This window comes from Sminthopsis crassicaudata, chromosome 5 (assembly GCF_048593235.1).
Source record: "Sminthopsis crassicaudata isolate SCR6 chromosome 5, ASM4859323v1, whole genome shotgun sequence".
Lineage (NCBI taxonomy): Eukaryota > Metazoa > Chordata > Mammalia > Dasyuromorphia > Dasyuridae > Sminthopsis > Sminthopsis crassicaudata.
In genome coordinates, this window is record NC_133621.1 from 122624490 (window position 1) to 122646681 (window position 22192).

The window sequence follows — 22192 nt, forward strand, 5'->3', positions numbered from 1 at the left end:
AATCTTTGAAAAACAGACGATTATTAAAGTAATATTGTACATGTCAAAGGCATTTTTTATGGAGCTAAAACGAAAGAAGAAAAAAAAATTATTTCCAAGGAGAACTTTTGGAATCAGTTCTAAGTCCTCAAGAAAGGAGCACTTCAACTGTTTCACTATATAGCAAATTCCGGACAAACCAATGGTTAAAAATAAGAAGATCAGTTACATCTTGTCTGTTATTTTAAAAATAATGTCTGTTGTTTGATGAATTTAAAATAACAAAAATAATTCTAAAAATACTCCCTTTTGTATAATTTTTCAATCATGGAAAGTGACACTTCCATGCTACCAATTTTCATTATCTTTGGTCCCTCAACTTATTTCATTTCTCAAAACAAGGCTATTATCAAACACAGGATACTGAGAGAGTATGGTATATTGATACAGGTATAAGCTTAGAGTTAGAATTCAACTCTTTGTCTTACATGACATGCATCAATTTGGCTGTTTTTCTAACTCCCTGATTTCTCATTTATATCCCATTATAGGCTCTCACTTTCCCCTTCTTTTTTAAATTGAATTTTATTTTCAGGTCCACAATCTCTTCCTCTCACCTCTGAATCCTCCTATTACAGATCCCTATACTAGCCATATCTAAATCTGTATTCTGGGTCCATAATCTCTATCAGGAAGTGGATATCATGTTTTATTATGAGCCCTCTGAAACTGTGGTTGGTCATGGATTAATTGGGTGTTTCCTAGGATTTTTTTTTTTCATCTTCAATTCTTTCTCTACATAATCATTCATGAGGATTTCATCCATTCACAACACTTTTAAAACTATGAATGTTATGCAGATAACTCATATCTGGAAGTTCCTGCCTCTCCTAAATTCCAGTATTATAGTCTTTTTGACTACCTGTTGTATTCTCCACCGAGATGTCCCAAAGGCACCTCAAATTCAACAAGTCAGCAGAATGATAAAGTAGAAGAGCTTGATTTGAAATCAAGAACTCAAGAGACTAGAGTTTAAGTATGCACTCTACCAATTTCTAGCTCATAATCTTCGGCAAATCATTTAACAGCTTTAAAATTTTAATTTCCTTAGCTACAAAAAATGTGAATCATTTAACATCACAAGGTTCCTACATGCATCCACACTCTGGCCAAACTAAATGATTTCTGTCAGTCCTCAATCTTTGACACCCTTTCCCTCTTGAATAATCCTCCTCTAGGTTTTGGGGACACCATTCTCCTGGTTTTCTTCCTACCCATCTGACCACTCTCTGTCAATCACCTTTGCTAGATTTTCTTATGTATCAAACCAACATGACATGAGTGTTCCACACGGCTCTGTCTTGGGCCCTCTTCTCTTTCCCCTCTATACTATTTCTCTCCTGTAGTAGTGATCTCATCAGCTCCCATGGATTCTATCATTAAATCTGTTCTATTGATTCTGAAATCTATTTAACCAGCTTTAACCTCTCTAGTGACCTCCCATCTCTAGCTACGTTTTAGACATTTTAAATTGGATGTCCTATAAACATCCAAATATTTCCCAAACTGAACTCATTATCTTTTCTCCCAAACTTGTCCCCTTGCCAAACATTCCTATTATTGTGAAGGACACATCCCACCAGATTCAGAAACAAGGTGTTTCTCAACTCCTCCCTTTCTCTCACCCTCCTATATTCAATATGTTGATTTAACCTTTGTCATACATCTTGCATCTGCCCACTTTTCTCTTATTCATCAATCTAGAACAGACTCTGTTCACATTATGCCAGGACTATGGCAATAGCCTACTGGTTGATTAGCTTGTCACATATTTCTCTCTACTCCAATCTATTCTCCACTCAATCTTCACATAGATTTTCTTCACACACAAGTCTGACATGTTACTTTTCATCCTGCTTCTGCTCCACTCAATAAGTTCTAGTAGCTCCCTATTACTTTCAAGGTCAGATATAAAATCTTTAATGGTCAATTCCTTTAGAACCTGGCCCCTCCAACCTTTTCAGTTTTATTACAATTTACATCATTTCCCCTTCCTTATTCCTTCCCTTCTTATTCCATCTCTTCTCTCATCCTCTTATTCTTCAGTTTGGAAATACTGGTCTCCTCAAATAAGACAGATCCTTTTCTGTCTCCTGGAATTTTTGTTGGCTGTCCCTCATGCATGAAAAGTTCTCCCATTGTATTCTTGGCTTCCCTCACTTTATCCAAGCTAAAATTGATCTTTTATATGAAGTCTTCCCTCAGTTGGTCATTTTCTATTTTTCTTGTATTATAGCTATATATCTTATATTATTGTCTTCCCCAATAGATTGTGCATTTCTTGATGATAGGGGCTGTCTTTAGCCTTTCCACATAATGCCTAAAACATAGTAAGTGCTTAATAAATGTTTGCTGACTGACTTAATTAACTAATTATCTAAATAAATCTTTCTTAACTTCTTTTTTAGAAACTTTGAAATATTCTCTATTTGAAATCCGTGAAGCTCTGTACATCAATATTCTACCTTCACTTGAAGCTCTATTTCAAATGCCATCTTTTCATAAAACTTTTCCTTATTACCTTAGAAAAAAATTATTTCTTATTTTCTCTCTTTCCCTTCCTTTTTCCTTTCTTCTCTCCTTCCCTTCTTTCTGTCCCTTCCTTCCTCCCCTTCTTTTTCTCCCTTCCTTCACTCCCTTCTTTCCTCTTTCCCTCCCTTTGCTCCTTGTTTCCTTCCTTCTTCCTTTTCTTTCTTTCCTTTTTGGCTATGTACCTTTTTTTTTTTTTTTTTAACCACACCAGCCACACATAAACTACTATCTACTGTAATCAAGCTATGGTATACATGTCTTATCTCCTTGAAGGAAAGGATCATGTCTTTTTTTTTTTTTTTTTATTTCTGGAAATCCCAAAGGCTGAACTTCATCCATAGCCCAGGTTTACTAAGTATTTGCTCCTGACTTTTATTTACTTAAAATAATGTTGGAACCTCTATGATCAATAGAGGATATGAAGAAAAATAACCAAAATACCTGTTTCATGGATCTCTTCTTCGCCTGTATATGAAGAAAACACCTGCCTGGAGAACTTGTACTGCTGTTCTCGGAAATTATTTTGCAGGTAATCCATCAGCATGACATACCCGGACTGCTGCATGGTAAGAACTTCACAAAAGACAGCCAACTGGAAAAGACGATCAAGCAACTCAAGATAATTATTGAAAAACCCCAAAGCAAAGAAACATCATACTACCTTTCCCAAACCAAAATGAAACATAAAAATTCTTTGGTAAAACTCTAAATTTGAAATTAATTCAAAAAAAGAATCCTTGAATTATTTTATCTTTTAAAAACCTAGAATCTTTAAAACTTTACAGTAGTCATCTTATCAATATATGTTTTCTTTTCTTAAAAACAACAGTAATAACATTTTGTTTTGAAACAACAGACATTTCCCACTAAATCCCTTATAAAATATAGTCTCTGGGAAAAAGTTTGTTGATTCTTAACTGGAATGAGAGGGTACTTTAGTTCTAACAATGTTAACTAACATTGACTACTGTTTTTCTGTGGTGACTTCATCTATGTTATTATAGTCATTGTGACACACAAATTTTCCAGAAAAAGCAATTTCAACCCCTGTGTTCCCATTTTTTATGGCTCCATAAGATTACCACTGGTCACTGAAGAAAGAAAGAATAGAATACAATCATCTACCTCTCTTTCTTATATATTGTGTGAACCATAGAACTTGAAATTATACAGTATAGACAAAAGCAGGAACTCTTTGGAAAAATTACATGTTAAATTTATCATCTACTTGAAATAAAAGTAAGCTGTATGTAATAGTGATTCACAACTTCATTTATAGAACTTTTCCTTATCTACTTTATATATGGAAATGTTTTGTTTTATTTTATTGTTTATTGATTTGTAAATGAAAAAATTAAAAAGAAAAAATATGGTGTACTTCCAACATATCACTTCATATCCACATTCTGCAAAATTACCTGGCTTTCAGAAATGCTAATGGGATCTTTAAAGACAACCCAGTTAACTGATTCTGTGCAGGGAGGAATGGTCAAGGATCCATTGTAAGTGTAATACTTGTCTGTGGAATTTGGCAGAAGATTCAGCAAAATAAATGGATCTAATGCAGCTTGTTTTCCTGCAAAGCAATAATGTAAATTTTTGTTTTGAGTTCCAACATTGGTTATTACTAAAATAATCACAGCTGCTAGCAAAACAGAAACCTACAATTTAATAGTCATTTGGTTGAAATTATAATTAAGTTACAATTATAAAATATATTAAATTAGAATTACAAATATATAATTTAAATATATATTCAGTCATGGAGATAAAACATTTCCATGAATAAATCCCATGTTTTCTTTGGACTCTTGATTCTTACATTTTTAAATACAAAAGCATCAACAATGTTCCAAAAAGAATAAGTCAGTAATCTAAGCAGTTCCTTCTTATAAAAGTATTAGTTTTTTCTAATTCTCATTTTTTTATTTTGTAGGTTATTACTACAAAATATAACATTTAAATATGTAAGAAATGTACTATTTTAATCTAAATATAAGAATGAGCCTGGATTTTTGAAATAACTGTGTTACTTCTGGATATCTTAGTTTAAAAAGGAAAAGAATAGATCAATGTTTTCAGATACAGTGATTAGACTATGAAGAATAAGATATATCCTTTATAAGTATAACAACATTTCTAGATTCAGGCATTCTAATCGTTATGCTAGATAAAATCTGTTACTGTCTAAATAGAAAAATGTGTCTTCTATAACACTTATAGTTGATTTGGGCAGCAGTATCTTCCAATGAAGAAAGTAGGTATGGAAAGATCCTTTTGTCTTTTTCATTTTCCCTTTCACAAAGTAAAAGCAGCACCCCAGTAGGTCACACTTCCCTGACTACAGAGATGCTTGGTTAATTTAAGATATCACACAAAATTGACAAAGATGAATCAATCCAATGGTAGGCTTCGTTTCTGAGGATAAAGTTTTTTATTCTTTGATTTGAAATTTGAGAGCTTCCAGTTACTATTTTTTTCTTATTTTATCAATAATTTTTTAAATGTCAGGGCCTAATATGCTATGCTAGAATTCCATGAAAATGGATAACAAAACAATAATGATGTTTCTTATAGTTTCAGAAGCTGGGAAGTATTTCTGTTATTAAATTTGATTCAACAAACAATTGAATACGGTGATAGGTACTCTCTTTGCCTCCTTTCTCTTACATGACTGATCCCTTAATAATGACCAAAACTTACACTTTTGCTTTTTATTATAGACTAAAAGTTTCCTGCTGTCTGTAGCAATTAGTTGATAGTTAGTCAAGAAGGTTTTCAATAAGCTCTTAAGTTTAATGGCATAAATACATATTCTATTTCAATCTCTATGATAACTCTCCTTCTTAAAGTATTCTCTCTTTTTCATGGTTGAGGAAAAGTATTTTTCCAGGGTTTTATCTAAGAACTTAATTTTTTTTTGGAGAAGTTAAATTATTCAGTCTTTGAAAATTTATATTTCATAGAAGCATCTTGTTCAATTTAGAAGTTCAAATCTCTTAATTATACACAAAACTGATATGAAATATAGAAGCAATAATTCAAAATACAAAAGCATTACTTAAAGAATAAAATCAATAAAATGCCAGTTTCTTCCCTCCATTAGAATTTTGTGACTTACATTTAACAGATTGTTTAATATAAATTATTCTTAGAAACTGAAAACATATTCTTAACATAAGAAGTCTCGTTTAAAATGTATAAAATTTGTACATTTGAAAAAAATAAGGATTTTCTAAGTATCTTAAAAATTATGTTTTCTGTACACATATCTCTGTGTGTATATATACACAAAATCTTTGAGATTATATGTTTTTCATTAAAGCCTTAAAAACGTCAAAGACATCATCTGAAAGATATATACTCCTCTAAAATTAATAGTAACTTACCAAAACGGCTAACATTGTCCACTCCTTCAATAATTGCCTTATAATCCATATTCTCTTCTACTCCAACCTGTTAAATAAAAGTGATATTCTAAATATAGTTATTTTTTTCAATGTTAGTAAATAAGCATTTATTAAGCATCTATTGTATGCCAAGCATATATAGTTCTATAAAAGCAGATTTCATCTCAAACATTCAAAAACTGTGCTCTAAAGTATAATACATTCAAATAAAACTTAAGAAACACTTTTGATTATTAATGATGACTACTATATCTGAAAGCTCTATGATTTGGTCAGCATGAATAACTTGTGTTTAGGAACTCCCACCAAGACTGCCTACATACAATTTATTAGGAAATTCTTACAGAGTAGCTTGAGGTATATAAATATAAAATGACTTGCCCAATATCACATAGCTAATAAGTGTCAGGGATAAGATTTGGATCAATGTCTTCCTAACTCCAAGCCCAACACTTTCTCTGTTGGACTACACTGACAGTAACTATGATAGTTATCCCTTCCACAGTACAACTTTTCTCTTCACAGTTTCAATATATCACTGATAGGCATAAGAAATTAAATGGAAATTTGCAGGGAGTTTTGTGAAAGCTGAAAACAACATGCAAAGGCCTATAGGTAATATAGAAAAATTTGGAAATTATATATACATATATTTTATGTACTATCAACATATTTTATTTTTTAATTTTATCTTTTATCTTTTAATTCCATAATAATTCAACATCTTCTTTGGTACAAAGGGAGGACAAAATTTTTATGCAGATTTTCCAGATCACAGGGGTGCCAGGCCCTTTATACCCTATGATGTGGAAGAAATAACTGTAACTGATAATAAAATCTTACATTTATATATGCATATTCTCACATTTAGAATATCATATGATACACACAATAACACATGGGAAATAATATAGTTCTATAACCAAAATAACATTACCTCAAATAAAATAGATAAAGCTCTTAACTTTCCTTTCCCTTTAACTGCTTCCTCAAAACTTTCAAACTGATCCGGGTCAAAACAGTAGATTTGCATCTATAAACAAAACAATAAACTTTTTAGCTCTTAGAAATAAGTTACCAAAGTTGATCAACAAACTTAAGAGAATTGAAGTGTCTATTTGCAAAAGGCAAGGCCATGAGCTTTAGAATGACAGAGATTAGTTTCAATATACATGCGTGCATGCAACCATAGTTGTCAGCTTTTATTTAAAAACCACAAAAGGCTTGCTCTTTTACATAAAAGTCAATGTAAATTCTATGACCTGAATATAATAAATATTTTATGCATTGAATGAAAGGCTGCAGATTGTAAACTGTTCCCTAGTGATAAGCAAGACTCATTTGGAAGCTGATTAACATGTTCAGGCAACAGAATATATTAAGGAAGTGACTTACCAGAGTAAAAAAATCAATTTACCTAGAAATCTTGGAGAGAAATCGGCCACTTGGAATAGTCTAGTTTTCAGTACACTAAAATTTTATTGTATATTTGAACAGAAATTTTTATAAAACATATTCATCATTTCCTAGGCTTTTTAATGGGCATAGAATGAATTTCCTAGCATTATAATGCCATAGATTTGAGCTGGAAGGATTTTCAGAAGCTGTTTTACAGATGACAAAACTGAGGCAGAGCAGTAAAGGGCTTTCTCAAAGTCACTTAGATAAGTATCTGAGGCAGAATTTAAACCCAAAGTTTCAACATTAGCTCTCTATCTTTCACTTGGTCTTCAAAACTGAATGATGCTGATGAGATGCTGATATCCTGCTGACCCACTCTTAACTATGTAGAGTTAGTGCATTTATTTTAATCTGTTGTAAAGTGTATATAAATTAAGAGCACAGAGTCTGAGTAAGCACAGAAAGGACCAAGGAATTAGGTTTAATTATGGCCTTTTATGAAATATTTTGGCTATTCAGAGTCTTTATTTGCTTACTTTCAGGGTTATGACATTAATAGGTAATGATGTAGGATGGCTAAGTTCCATAAAGATGATATGGTATATATAACTGTAACTTTTAAAAGAAAGGAATTAATTGCCTTTTTTCCAAATAGGTATTAGGGTAGGAAGAGAGAGAAGGTATATACGTTAAAACCTCTAGCAATAACTTACTCTAAGGAAATGTAATGCATGAAAAACAAAATTATTAGTTTAAGATTTGGAAATTTTAATTTCCATAATAAAAAAAATGTCATGTCACTTACACAAAAAAGATTCACTTCAGTGACTCCATAAGTATTGAATTCTCTAGTGTACTTAAGTGCTTACATTTCATTAATTATTTGGTAGAAAGGCTAACAGGTCACTATACTCTGATGTCATTTGAGAAGACATCAGATGTGAAAATAAAGACCTCTGAAATTAAAATGGTAAGTCAATGAGTGCAACTGATACCTGCTACAAAAATTAAATTTACAAGAAGCATTTCAGAAACACATCTACTGTGTAAAGCAAAGAATTCTAGATAGCAAAAGATCTGCCATCATTGTGGGAAACTATTGAAGACAGTAATGGAGTAAGATTGTCCTAACAGAAAAACAGCCCCTCGATTGAAAGTTGGAAGCTGCATTCATTCTTTAAAAACACAAATGTGCTATTTTTAGATTGCTTTTTCTTCTACATAGTAGGTTCTATAAGTGATTTCTTGAAGGGTGCTATGATAGAAAATAGCACTAGATTTGGAAAGCTTACACTGACTCTGACATTTATTACTTAACGTGATATTGAACAAATAATTCCACCTCCTGGTCTTTAGTGTCAATTTAGAAAGGAATAGTTATAATTGTTGAAGTTTAGCCATTTTCAATTGCTTTCAATTTTGTGACCCTATTTAGAATTTTCTTGGTAAGGATTATAGAATGTTTCACCATTTCCTTAATTAGCCAACTTTACAGATAAGGAAACCGAGGCCTGGGGTCATACAGCTAATAAATGTGTGAGAATGGATTCAAATTCAGATCTTCCTGATTCCAGACCTGGTTCTCTATCCAATGCAACACCTAGTTATCCATCTTGTAGTAGACAGGTTCTAATATTCCTTCCAACTCTATGATCTTAGAAATTAAAGTATTTATAAAGACCTCTCTCTAGTCTCAACAATTCTTATTTTAAGAAGTGTATAATTCAAGATCATATCTTGATATTTTTGGCCCAAATGGATTCAAAATCTCCTTTTCTTGAGATTAATGGAATAAATTTATTTGGAAGAGGGAAGGTAAATGAAATAAAGCCCTCTTTTCCATATATAAATACATTGTTTTTATTTCCTCTGATATAAGTGTTTTACATAAAAATTATAGACATATAGATTTCAAAAATGTCTATGAAGCACAAAACATTGGATAACTAAATATTAACAAAAAGGAACAGCATCTAGTATAACTATGATAGTTGTTACCTCAAGTGGAAATTTTTGTCCTTCTAAACTATGTTCTGAACCATCAGATGACATATTGCATTTTCCCCAGTGAAAAGTTATCTTGCTTGCTTTGAACATAGTTTCAATACCACCTCCACTGAGACGGTAGTCATTTGTCAGGTTTATTTCCACTAAGAAGGAAAAAAAAAAATCAATAAAAAGTTATGTCCAGGCTTTTGACAATCAAAGACTATGTTTTAGAACAAATCTTTCTCATATTTAAGACGTATCATTTTATTTGTTCACAAATTTAAAGTGAAATTATTTATTGGATTCAAAACAATTCTATCAAGTGACAATTTTGGAAGTTGAATTATTAATGAAGACAAAATAATCCATATACAGTAATCACAGATTCTATTAACTTCCTATTACTTTTTTTTTGAAGGTGGGAACCATCCTATGGTTCCCCAAAGTCTCCTTTCTCACATCCCTTTTCTCTCCAGCTCTTAAGAACAGATAAATGAATATTTGTATGATTTTGGGGAGGTCAATTAACTTCTCTAGGTCTCAGTTTTCTTTTCAATGAAGTGGAGAGGTAAGAGTAGGTAATATTTAAGATTAATTATAGCTCATTGTACTTAGTAGTAAAAAATCTTCATTTGCCTCCCGTTCCTAATGAATGTATTGGCAAGAAGGAAGGGGGAGCAAGGGAAAGCCAGGCTGCAGCAATTCTTCCTATTTTCAGCCTACCGCAACCATAATGTCACTCTATTTTTTACCATTATCCTCAGTAGCCTATTATTAGTATATGAGGAGGAGGGATGGAATTGGAGAAAGAAGGAAAATAAACCATGTTTTCCTGCTCTTCATTACCCAGTCTTAATGTCCTCTTTAAACCCATAGCCTTTACCTCTTTTACTCCATACCTTCATTTACCCTCTCCTTTCATCCTGTACAATCCTCTACAATTCATAAGTACATCCTTGTACTGAGGAAAGCCATCCCAATTCATAGCTGCCAACCTAGCAGATAGAGGGCAGAAAAGAAAAACCCCAGATTCTCTTGCAAAAAAGAAACACAACAACACTGACTGTAAAACAGAATTTAGGTGGCCAGAAAAAAAAAAAACAACAACCCCCCCCCAAAAAAAGACCCTCTAGTGGTTTAGGTAATAGAAAGCTGGGTTATAGCACAATAAAGGTAATAGAGAAATGTTGTAGAGAATGTTAACTGGTGCATAGTGAACTAGATGACAAAGGGAATAACTAATTGAAAATATGGATTGTGTAATTTGGCAGCAGATTCCGCAGGTCCTTAAAAAAATGAGTAAATGACTATCTGTCCAGCGGGGTTAGTTATGAATAGGTTTAATTCAGGTCCATGATTTTGTGGTTTCTTTCAGTTTCTTTAAGAACTGCTTAACTAAAGGGAAAGGAGAAAAACTGAACCTGAAAATAGAATAAAATTCAATTTAAAAGTTTTTTTTTTTTAAATAAGTGATCATCATTATACACCACAACAAGATTGTACAATGATCAATTCTGATAGATGTGACTCTCTTCAATAATGAAATGATTCAAACCAGTTCCAATTGTTCAGTGATGAAGAGAGCCATATACACCCAGAGAGAGAACTCTGGGAACTGAGTGTGGAGCACAACATAGCATTCTCACTCTTTCTGTTGTTTGCTTCTGTTGTTTTCTTTCTCAAAATTTTTCCTTCTTGATCCAATTTTTCTTGTGCAACAAGATAACTGTATAAATATGTATACATATATGGGATTTAACATATATTTTAACATATTGGACTACCTGCCATCTAGGAGAGGGGGGATGGGGGAAGAAGGGGATAATTTGGAACAGAAGGTTTTGCAAGGGTCAATTTTGAAGAATTATCCATGCATATGTTTTGTAAATAAAAAAGTGATCATGCATACTATAAAAAATCTATCCCTAAAATCAGATTTCATATAATATTGGAAAATTTCTTTTTTTCTTAAATTATTTGTGCATATAATAGCATCAGAGACAAATAGACTGCTTTCAATTCATCATAGGCTGGGGGGGGGTCAATAAAATACAAGAAATGACAAGATTTAGTTCACCTCACATTTTGGGTAGAATGGACAGAAAAATGAGATAATGAGAGTTAATGAGATGAATAGAGCTTAAGGGTTGGGAAAAACAACAGGGAATAGTTTTACTTTCCCTACATGACAGATAAACTAGCAAGTTAGATCATCAAAATATAAAAAGTTTACCCCACCCAAAACCATGTTTTTATTTGCAAAGGTAAATATGACTAAGTCTTTGAATATTATATTTTTGCTTTTAGGCCAGTCCAAAGACTTGTAGTGTAATTGCTCTTTAATGGCAATGAAATTTAAATAAGTCACTTTTTATACACTGCTTTTAAGATCACTAAAAAGCTTTTTTAAGTGCTTTAAAATCCCTAAAAATGCCTTTCCCACAACACCTTCCTCACAACAAATAGTATTATTAAGGACAGAGGAGCTATCATTTGTAATTTCAATTTGAATATGGGAGAAGAGGTTAAAAAATGAAAGTTGGTATGGATTCTTTTATTTTACCTTGAATCTCTATATTCTATTTGTGTAGCTACAGATATAAAAATGACATAGAAAATAAACCCTTTGCATATATACCTTCGTCTATGGGATCTTCCTAGACCATTCTTTCTTTACTAATCTCTGATTTTTCTGAGCAGTACCTAATATTCTTAAACCTTACACTATCAAAATTTTCCCATCTTTTGTTTGAAATCCTCAGGACCACAACTAATGTCTTACTAATGTCTTTCTGTTTTGCAAAAATAATTCATGATAAAATGATCATGGCTGATGATGACATTTTTGTGTTCTACAAAAAGTAATAATATACTCCTTTTTAATTTAAAATTTTACTTTATAGCTTTCTGAATTTGAAAGTCACCAATAAACATTCCCATATACAAAAAAGAATAGAAAACAGAGTAGTATGTAAAACTATAAATCTCTACTGTGGATAGTTTTTATTCAATTTTAAAAGTACATAATAAATTAAACACAGTAATTTACAAGCTATCCTTGTCTCTGTATCTCTTTAAACTTCCTTTTGTACTCTTATGTTCACTAAAGAAAAATAGCACTCTTGGCAACTTGGTTTTGCTGATGGTTTATCTACTTTCTTATTTTTAAAAAATAGCTTTGCGTGTTACTCAAAACACATTAGAATTCAATGGTTTCTAAGCATAAAATGCCTTTGTAAAAGGAATGACTACTTAGAAGTGAAAATAAGAATCGATGCCAGTGGGTACCTGGGGCACAGGCTTCTAGACAAAAGGACTTTTTACAGTATTTTATTAATCATTCAGGATGATCCAATCTATAGGAAAAACTGGCTATATCTGTGAACATAAAATACTCTTATAGTATTACCATTTTAAAGAGATAACAGGAAAGCTGGGAACCTGACTTCTTAAAGTTCATTGCTTTCTTTTGGTATTAAAAAAAAAAAAAGGTCCCAAATGACCCCCTATCCCAAGAAATAGGCCTTTTTATTGAGATACGTAGCCTAAGGTGGTGCAATGAAGGCCAAACTGGAAATCAGGTAAGTTGCGTTTTACCAACTCTGCAGTTTATGAGCTGAGTGACTTATCAATTAACTAATCAATCAAAAATCATTTTACTAAGTATCGACTATATGATAGGCACTGAATTTACCAAGACAAAAAAATCAAATCGTTCATGCCCTCAAGGGGCTTATATTTTATCAAAAGAAATAACATGTATACATATAAGTACACACAAAATATATACAAAGTAAATGCAAGATAAATTTGTGATGAATGATGGAAAAAGCACTAGTAAGTAGGAGTCATGACTGGAAAAGGCTAAACAACAAGTAACATTTTGAGTTGAGGGCTGAAGGAAGCTAGAGATTCTAAAAGGTGGTGATAGAGAGGTACAGACAGGAGATTAAATATCGTGTGTGAAAAACAGTGATTCTCAAAATACTTCTCCACTCAACGCACAATATTATTCTTTGCTATACTGTAAGGGTCCTTTAAATGGGCGGCGCCACAGCACAACAGGAGATTGAGTGGCCCAGAAGTAATCTCTGTGGATATAGGACTGCCCTGTGGGTGGGATCCTGGCCATATTGAGATAGTTTCATAATGGGTGACAGCTCTCTCGCTGGTTGGCTGTGTGTGTGACCTCACAAGCCCTTTATAAGCCCACTGCAGATAGCAAGTCGCTCTCTTAACCTGGCTCCCTAGCCTGGGGTAGCTGAGCCAAGCTGATGGATAGCCAGAGAGGTAAAAAGTTTGGTAGTGAACATGTGGGTCTTCAGACCAGGTGTTCAGTAGGGAGCTAACAAGTCAGGGCATTAAGTCAGGGCATTATGTGAGTAGGTATAATAAATGCTTTTAAGATTACACATGGCTGTTCTTGAGTGTGCTACCGGTTATTAAACTATAGATTCAAGAAATCGTGGCCAGAGACCGAGGAGGCGAGCCGGGTAGAATTGACACTGCAAAGGTTAGTGGCCAAAGGTACTCTGTTGAGTCTAGGACAGACTGGTAATAGTAACTGCTAAGAGGGCATGTTACACTATACCAAGTACCAGCATGATATGGGAGAGTTCAGAGACTCATATGTGTGTGTGATCACAAGTGTAAAATCTGTAAAATTTAAGGGATGCTCACAATGTGATTCCAAGTGCAAATTCTATCACATTCTTAGTATATCTGAAAACTCTAGCCATACTAATGGTAGTAGGACGTACCTGTTGAGAGCCATTGCTGCACAGTATGTGAAGGACAATAAAGTGTAATTTCCAGGAAGCAGACTGGAGCTGGGTTAGGAAGGGCTTAATTGGAAAACTGAGTAGTTTATATTTTATTCTAGAGATAACAGGGAAGCACCAGAGATTTCTGATCAGAGGAGTGAGATGGTCAGCACTGTGCTTTAGGAATATTACAGTTGGCAGCTGAACCACTTAGTCTCTCTGGACATAAATTTCCTTATATTCAAGATAAAGACTTAGAAAGATTATCCCTACAGTTGTAATATTTTATTTTTCTATAATATTCTCTCTCATATATACATATGTGTGTGCGTATGTTCATAAGTAGTAGTAATAGTAGTAGTAGTAGTAGTAGTAGTAACAATAGTAGTTCTGTAGTTCTTTATCAAAGGACTACATAAACTTTCAGAGTATCATTTAATTGTGTCATAATGATGATCCTTTTTTAGCAGATTTTTTTCTTTTTCTATAGCTCTCTGTTTTCTCTATAATTCATTTAGCTATTATAATAAATCTGAACTTTTAGACATCAGGGTGAGATCAGCAACACCTATCTGACACTTTAGGAGAAGACTCTGAATAAATTATTTTCTTTTCTGAATAATACCAGATGTTGTTATTTCTAAATCAGAGAAACACTTTTCCCCCACCCGAAATCCTTGGTGGTAAATCTGACATTTCAGTTAACTGATACAGCAAGCTTACTGCTCAATTCAGATATGGGTAGATGCTATTAATAAAATGCTAAAGATGTAATTCATTCCTTTATTAAATGATTTTAAAACTAAAACTATAAATATCAGATATATGACAGCTGAAAGGTAAGTTATCATAAATTTTTTTTTCCTCATCTCTTTTGGTAGTGCTTTTTAAATTCTTTAAACATGATGAAACATAATTTACATAAAATAATTTATGAATACTCCCTAGGCATAGTATTAAAAAAAAAACACCTCATAAACAGAGAAACACTGGTAATTAACTTTACTCAAAAAACATAGAACTTGCTAATCATTATTTTTCATTTCTAAGCACCAAATAAAGTGGGATATCAAGAAGACAAAGATAAAAGACACTACCACTCAAATAAGAAAATATAGATTTAAAATGGAGCACTTATTTAGAATATATTGTTATTGTTATTATTTTATTACATTCTTTTTCATAGTCATTCTTATTGTGAGATGCTGAAATTATTATTTATCTTCAATAACTGCACATTCCTACATGTCATTAATAATGTGATAATTTCAGCTATTTTTATTTTTTACACTAAATTTTCATATGTTATCTATATTTTAGGCTTTGTTCAGAAGGTTTGGTGGCTGTCACCACCTATTTCTTTCTAGCTGTTATAGTTGTCTTTTTAGCCAGAAAAAAGAAAATAAGACAAACTAAATATTTTCCTGTCCCATAAAACAACTCAAAAGGGAGAAAGCATTAAAACATTTTACCTGTTTTTCCAGTATTATGAATGAAAGTATCTTCCAAAGATACTTTATCCCAGCCTTGAAAGTTAAGTTTCTTAAGATTTACATTAACTTGGGTAAGATCTTCATCAATGTTAATAGGAGATTGTTTAGGACCATTGCATGTTGGATATTTCTTTCCCCAGTTCTTTTGATTTAGTGTTCCTAAGAGAGAACATTATAAGAAGTTAAATTACTTAAAATATCGTCCAAATTCGAATTCATACAAATAGTTGGTACATTTTGTAAAACAAATCCTATACATAGTACATAATAGAATTCTTAATATTAATCTGAAACTTTATACAATCTTTTAGCAATTATTTTATTTAGAATTTTTGCATCCATATTCATTTAAACAGAAACAAGAGAAGACAGTATACGGTAACAAAAAAAAAAAATCTCATTTGGATAACAACTTTGAGTTAAGTCATTTTGGTTACTATAAATACCTAAATTAGTTTCAAAGGACATGAACGAAGACATTATCTGCAACCTGAGAAATAGTTAATAAATACAAATATAGAATTTTACAACACACATTTATATACATATTTGTATCTAATGATAATCATCTTTAAGGTGGGGGGAAAAAAGAAAAAAATAGAAACTTCATTATATATTTTAAAAGGAAAAGCAAGTTATATATAATTTATAACAATGTGTAATCATCGATTTTTATTATACTGTGACAGAAATGTTTTTTTATTTCATAAATTAAGAGTAAAATAAAAATAAAAATTAAAAAGTTTATGGAACACATATATGCATTCATAATAAATATGATACAGACTAATAATAATGGCTGTCATATTTTGCTTTAGGGTTTATAGGACACAACATCTTATTGGTTATTATTTAATTAATTCAATTTATCTTATTTTTATTAATTTTATTTATTTTTGATTCTCATAACATGTAGAATAGATACTACAATTATTATTATCCCATCTTTTTTTTTTTTTAATCAGGGAAGAAAACAGATTTTGCCAGATGAGGTGACTTATTATTGGGCACACAGCTATTAAGTGTGTGAGGTTGAATTCAAACCCAGATCTTGCCTAACTCCAATTTTAGTGCTATTTCCAGTCTACTATGCTGTTGTTTGAGCTGTTCTGATATTTCATGACCCCATTTTGGGTTGTCTTGGCTAAGATTCTATAGTGCTTGGCCATTTCCTTTCTCCAGCTCATTTTACAGATGAGGAAACTGAGGCAAAGAGGGTTAAGTGATTTGTCCAAGATGACACAGCTAATAAGTGTTTAAGTCTTGATTTGAACTTCAAGAAGATGAGCATTCCTGATTCCAGATCTGACACTCTATTAGTGGCAAGCTTGCTCTTACTTTGCACATATGCTCTAAATACAATAAAGTATAGACCATTTAACTAAGGAGAACTAAATACAGAAAAAAAAAAAAAATGAAGCCTATACAGTAAAATCCAAATGTGGAATTAAATAACTGATCACACTATCCTTAATTAATAGTTTTTAAGATATAGAACCCAGGACACCTTGGTGTGATCTGAAAGTCTCTATTTGGCTTGGATCCAGATTTCTAATTTCCCCAATATTTTCCCCTAGAGCAAACATACTTTATATGTGTATATATATAAATATATATATATGTACACACAGATAAGTGATTTTATTGCCTTCAAAAACATTCTTGATACATATATCAGTATATTATGGAAATTGTCATATATATATATATATATATATACATATATACACACACATATATACACTTTTAAGTGATTTTATTGCCTTCAAAAACATTCTTGATATGTATATCATTATGGAAATTATTATTTTGTCAACATATCTGCTGGATTTTTATTTTACTTTTCAAAATTTCTTTTTAAAAAACTTTAAAATTTACATTGAAATCTTCTGCATTTATACAACTTAATTTCTGAATATCAATCTTCTTAATTCAGCAAGCCATTTCTTTGAATGAATTAATTTTTAAAAAGATGAATTAAAGGTTCAGTAAGTTCTGGATGAGGAGCAGCTAGGGGTTCAGTAGATAGAACACTAGGCTTAGAGTTAGGAACAACTCAGGACCAATATAGCCTCAGATATTCAACTGGATCAGTCACTTGACTTCTGCTTGCCTTAATCAATTGGAGAAAAAATCCATTATCTTTGAAAAAAAACCAACAACCAAACAAAAACAAAACAAAACAAAATAAAACAAAAACCATCCCCAAAAGCACAAAAAAATTATGGGGAGTGGAGGGGGAAGTTAACCAACTAGAAAAGGACATACAGTCTCAAAACCAAAAATAACACTGAAAATTAGAATTGGACAAGGAAAAGCCAGTGAAGCTATAAGAGATCAAGAAATAAACAAAAGATTATAAAGAATGAAAAAATAGAACTGAATGTGAAATATTAAAAAAAAAAAATGTTCTGGAGAACAGATCAAGAAGAGAAGCAATAAGAATAATTGAACTGCCTGAAAGTTGTGACCAAAAAAAGAACCTTGAAACAATAATGCAAAAAAATAATATAAGAAAATTGTCCTGGAGTGTTAGAACATGTGGGGAAAAGTAGGAAAAAAAAATCCACCAATAATTACCTCAAAGAGATCCTTTATAGAAAACGCATAGGAACATTATTCCCAAATTCCCAAACCCCTAAATCAGAAAGAAAATATTAACAAGAAAAAAAAATTCAAATATGTTGATGCCACAATTAGGATTGTACAATAAAAGAGCCACAATAAAAGACAGCAGATCATGTAATCACATTTTCCAGCAATCAAAAGAACTAGGCTTGGGGCCCAAATTCATACAGCAAAATTATCTATAATATTGAATGAAAACAAATGGACATTCAACGAACTTGCAGATTTTAAAACTTTCTTTCAACCAAACTTGAACTCAATAGAAAATTTAACATATAGGAAGCAATATAAAAGACCAATTTCAAGGAACTTAACATGACAAATTGTTTATGTTTCTTTTACATGGAAATGTTTAATAGGTTTAAGGTTGACATCAGCAATAGGGTAGCTATAAAGATTGAGGAGGTGATTCAGGCCAATTCCAATAGTTTTGTGTTGGAGAGACCCATTGACTCCAGAGAGAGGATTATGGCAAGTGAATGAGGAGCACACATAGTATTTCCACCTTTTTTTCTTATTGTTGTTTGCTTGCTTGTCTTTTTTTTTCCTTTCATTTTTCTTCTTTTGTTCTGATTTTTCTTTTGTAACATGATAAATGTTGTAATATGTTTAGAAGAATTTCACATGTTTAACTTATATTAATTAGATTGCTGTCTAAAGGAGGGATAAAAATTTGGAAAACAAGGTATTGCAAAGGTGAATGTTGAAAACTGCATGTATTTGGAAAAATAAAAAAGCTATTATTAAAAATTAAACATTGAGGCAGAATTAAGGCAAAGATAGTAATTATGTTAAATAAATGAGGTACAGAGGAAGAATAGACACATTGGGGAGGGGGAAGAAGGGCTCCAAGTTCTGAAAACCTAATCATATTGGGAATGGATTAGATAACATGACATATATACCATGAAAGGTATAGCACTCTACAGAATCTATAAAGAAATAAGGGATGAGGAATGGCTAGAGGGAGAAGCAAAAGTTGAGGAAAGAAGAGAAGGGAAGGTTTCATGGGGAAGGAGGGGAGATTAAGTAATACCAAGGCAGGTTAAAGAGCAGAATTATAGCAGAAAAATTAGCAAGGATAGGAAAGATATGTATGTGGGTGGATGTTGAGTGGGTGGGTGTATATGTGTGTAGTTAAATATCTATATATGTATACATAAATATATTCTTGCTTAAGTATAGCCTCTAGGAGGAGGTGGAGGGAGATGAAAGGGTAGGGGGAAGAACAAATCAAAAACAAAAACAAAAAATAACGTGCAGCAGAGAGCAAAAGAACAACCTACAAGGAAGCAAAGAAAAGATGGATACTCATGAATATAATTTTTTCTACTATTATATATCCTGTCTTGAATTGGTAATTTATTGAATTCTCCTTGATGTTCTGCTGGACACATGACAATGTTCTGTTTTGTCTTGTTTTGTTTTGTTTTCCTTTTCTGTTGTTTTAATTTTTTTAAATAAATGAAATGTTAAAAAATAAAAAATAATATAAATAATAAACATTTCTATCATATATTTATATATCACATAAATATTTTAATTTATATTTCTATTATGAATATAATAAATAAATAAAAATTTTATAATAGAAACATAAAATATACATAGGAAAAACAAAATAAAAATGACAAAATATTGGATGTGACTGAATGATAAAAAACAAAAAACATATACTCTAAAGATACAAATACAAAAGTAAGACTTTCTGTGCCCCCAAGAAGCAGCTTAAAATCTAACAAAGAGAAAGAATGCATATTTGTAACAAAGAATATAAAAAATTAAGAAGGAAAGGAAGCAGAAAAAAAGTTCAACAAAACTAACCCACATGCCAACTACTGGTAAGCTATGCAATGCCCACACCAATAGATCTTGAAATCTACAAAAAGGAGAAAAGTATATTTTCTCTTCTCTTCTTTAGGGCCAAGGTTATTATTATAATTATTCAGTATATAATTTGACTGGGAGAAAATAGGGCAAGGAAGGGGGAGTTATTATTATTTCCATTTCCATTATTGCAATTGTTGTATATATTGTGATAAAGCCATGAGTGTGAATGAGACTGTTAAAGGGTAGAGTCTTTGGGCTAAAGGAAGGTCAATTACATAACGTGAGGAAGTCTATCTCGGGGTTGGGAAGAACAAAAAGAACAAGAAAGATAGGAAAAAAATCTGTTGGCAGGCTGGAAGGCAAAGATTCAGGAGAGATGCTATCATGGAAATCAAGAGTGGAAAGAGTATCTAGGAAAAAATATGGAGAGCATCAAGTGCTGTAGAAAGATCTTAAGATGAGGAGTGAAGTGATCATTGCTGAGGCAGTATCTGAAGCAGAGAAAGCACTGGACTTTAAGCTGAGTGTCCTATATCTGAATTTTGATTGTACCACTTAACTATTTTTTGGAGCTTCCATTACTAAACCTGTCTGAATTTCATGTTCCTCTTCTGTAAAAAAGCATTGAATTACATGGTTTCTAAGATTCTTTCCTGTTCTAAATCCTTTGATATATCATGGCAATTGGAAGGTTATTATTTTCCTTAGGGAAAATAGTATTATTTAAATGAATAGTAGCCTGAAGCCAGATAGAAGGAAGCTGGGGGTGGGATGGGAGTAATACATAAGTGAATATTGAAATATAATTTTAATAATAGCTAATGTTATATAACTTTTATAATGTTCCTGATGCTGTGCTCATCACTTTACATAATTATTATTACATTTGAATCTCACAACAACTCTGGGAATTGGGTGCTGTTAATGATCCCATTTTATAGATGAAAAACCTAAAGCAAATAGGATTAAATGACTTGCCCAGACTCACATAGCTAGAAAGACTAGATTTGGTCTGAGATTTGTACTCAGGTCTTCCTAACTGCAGGTTCAGCACTCTATTCAATGCTTTCTATGTGTCATTCATTGTGGTAGATGAAAAAAAGTTTAAGAAAAGAAAAAAAAATCCTGCCCTCCAAGAGTTTACATTCAACTATATACTAGGTGAATAATGAAAGCAATAAGTGGATGACAGATGGAGAGGATGTCAGAAAAAAGAGAAGGCTGTGTGGGTATATATATATATATATATATATATATATATATATATATATATATTTAAAGATAAGAACTGAACATTATTTTAATTAGTCAGTAAAAAACATATACTAAGCACTTACTCTATATGCCAGGAGATGTACTAAGTGCTACGGATTCAAAAAAAGGAAAACAAAACAAGGGACTTATATTCTAATTGGAGAGACAAATAAACAAACAAGTACATATTGATATATACCACATAAGCCATTATAATCTTAGATGCAGAAAAACTTAAGGTTTAACTAGAGCAAAATCCCAGAGAAGAGGAGTGGGATAAAAGCAAAACTGGACAGGCAGGACTGTGGCAGAGAAAAAGCTACCTCATTCTAGAAGACTGAAAGATGCAAGAGGAGAGGAGCAGAGAGGGCACTTTGAAGGATTACAATCTTGTTAATAGAGGATGAGCAGAGCCTTGTGAAACAGCTTAAGAGTGACAGAGTTGGGAGACCTAAGAGAGGTTTGAACTGCTGCTGGAGAGGGATGTTATAGGAAATAAATAAGAAGTGAATGAGAAGGTTGCTTGCTATACAACAGTGAGGACCCAAATAGCATAAATTTGTAGAAAATCTAGCCAGCTTAATTTTATGATTTCTTTTCTGAGCACCTGTAAGTAAGAAAGGAGAAGGGAGATACAGTGGGTTATATAGTGGTGGGAATTAACATGGCAGAAGTTGAGGGAATCCTATGGGGCTTGAGATTTAAGAGCAGAGGACAGCATATATATATATATATATATATATATATATATATATATATATATATATATATATATATATATATATATATATATCTCAAATGGCTATGAAGTGCTCAGCAATATGACTGAAATGACACCAGGGATGACACCCTA

General features: G+C 32.0%; 1 protein-coding gene across 5 annotated transcripts in view; it reads right to left on the minus strand.

Moving 5' to 3' along the window:
* PTPRZ1 (protein tyrosine phosphatase receptor type Z1) overlaps positions 1-22192 on the minus strand; it is a 224910-nt gene that overhangs the window by 93795 nt on the left and 108923 nt on the right. For all 5 annotated transcript variants that reach the window (XM_074268136.1, XM_074268135.1, XM_074268133.1 and 2 more), the window contains 6 exons: positions 15607-15786; positions 9381-9532; positions 6919-7014; positions 5961-6027; positions 3990-4147; positions 3013-3163 (listed from right to left, as the gene is read on the minus strand). In XM_074268136.1, the coding sequence (XP_074124237.1) occupies positions 3013-3163; positions 3990-4147; positions 5961-6027; positions 6919-7014; positions 9381-9532; positions 15607-15786 (804 nt within the window). The remainder of the gene's footprint in view (positions 1-3012; positions 3164-3989; positions 4148-5960; positions 6028-6918; positions 7015-9380; positions 9533-15606; positions 15787-22192) is intronic.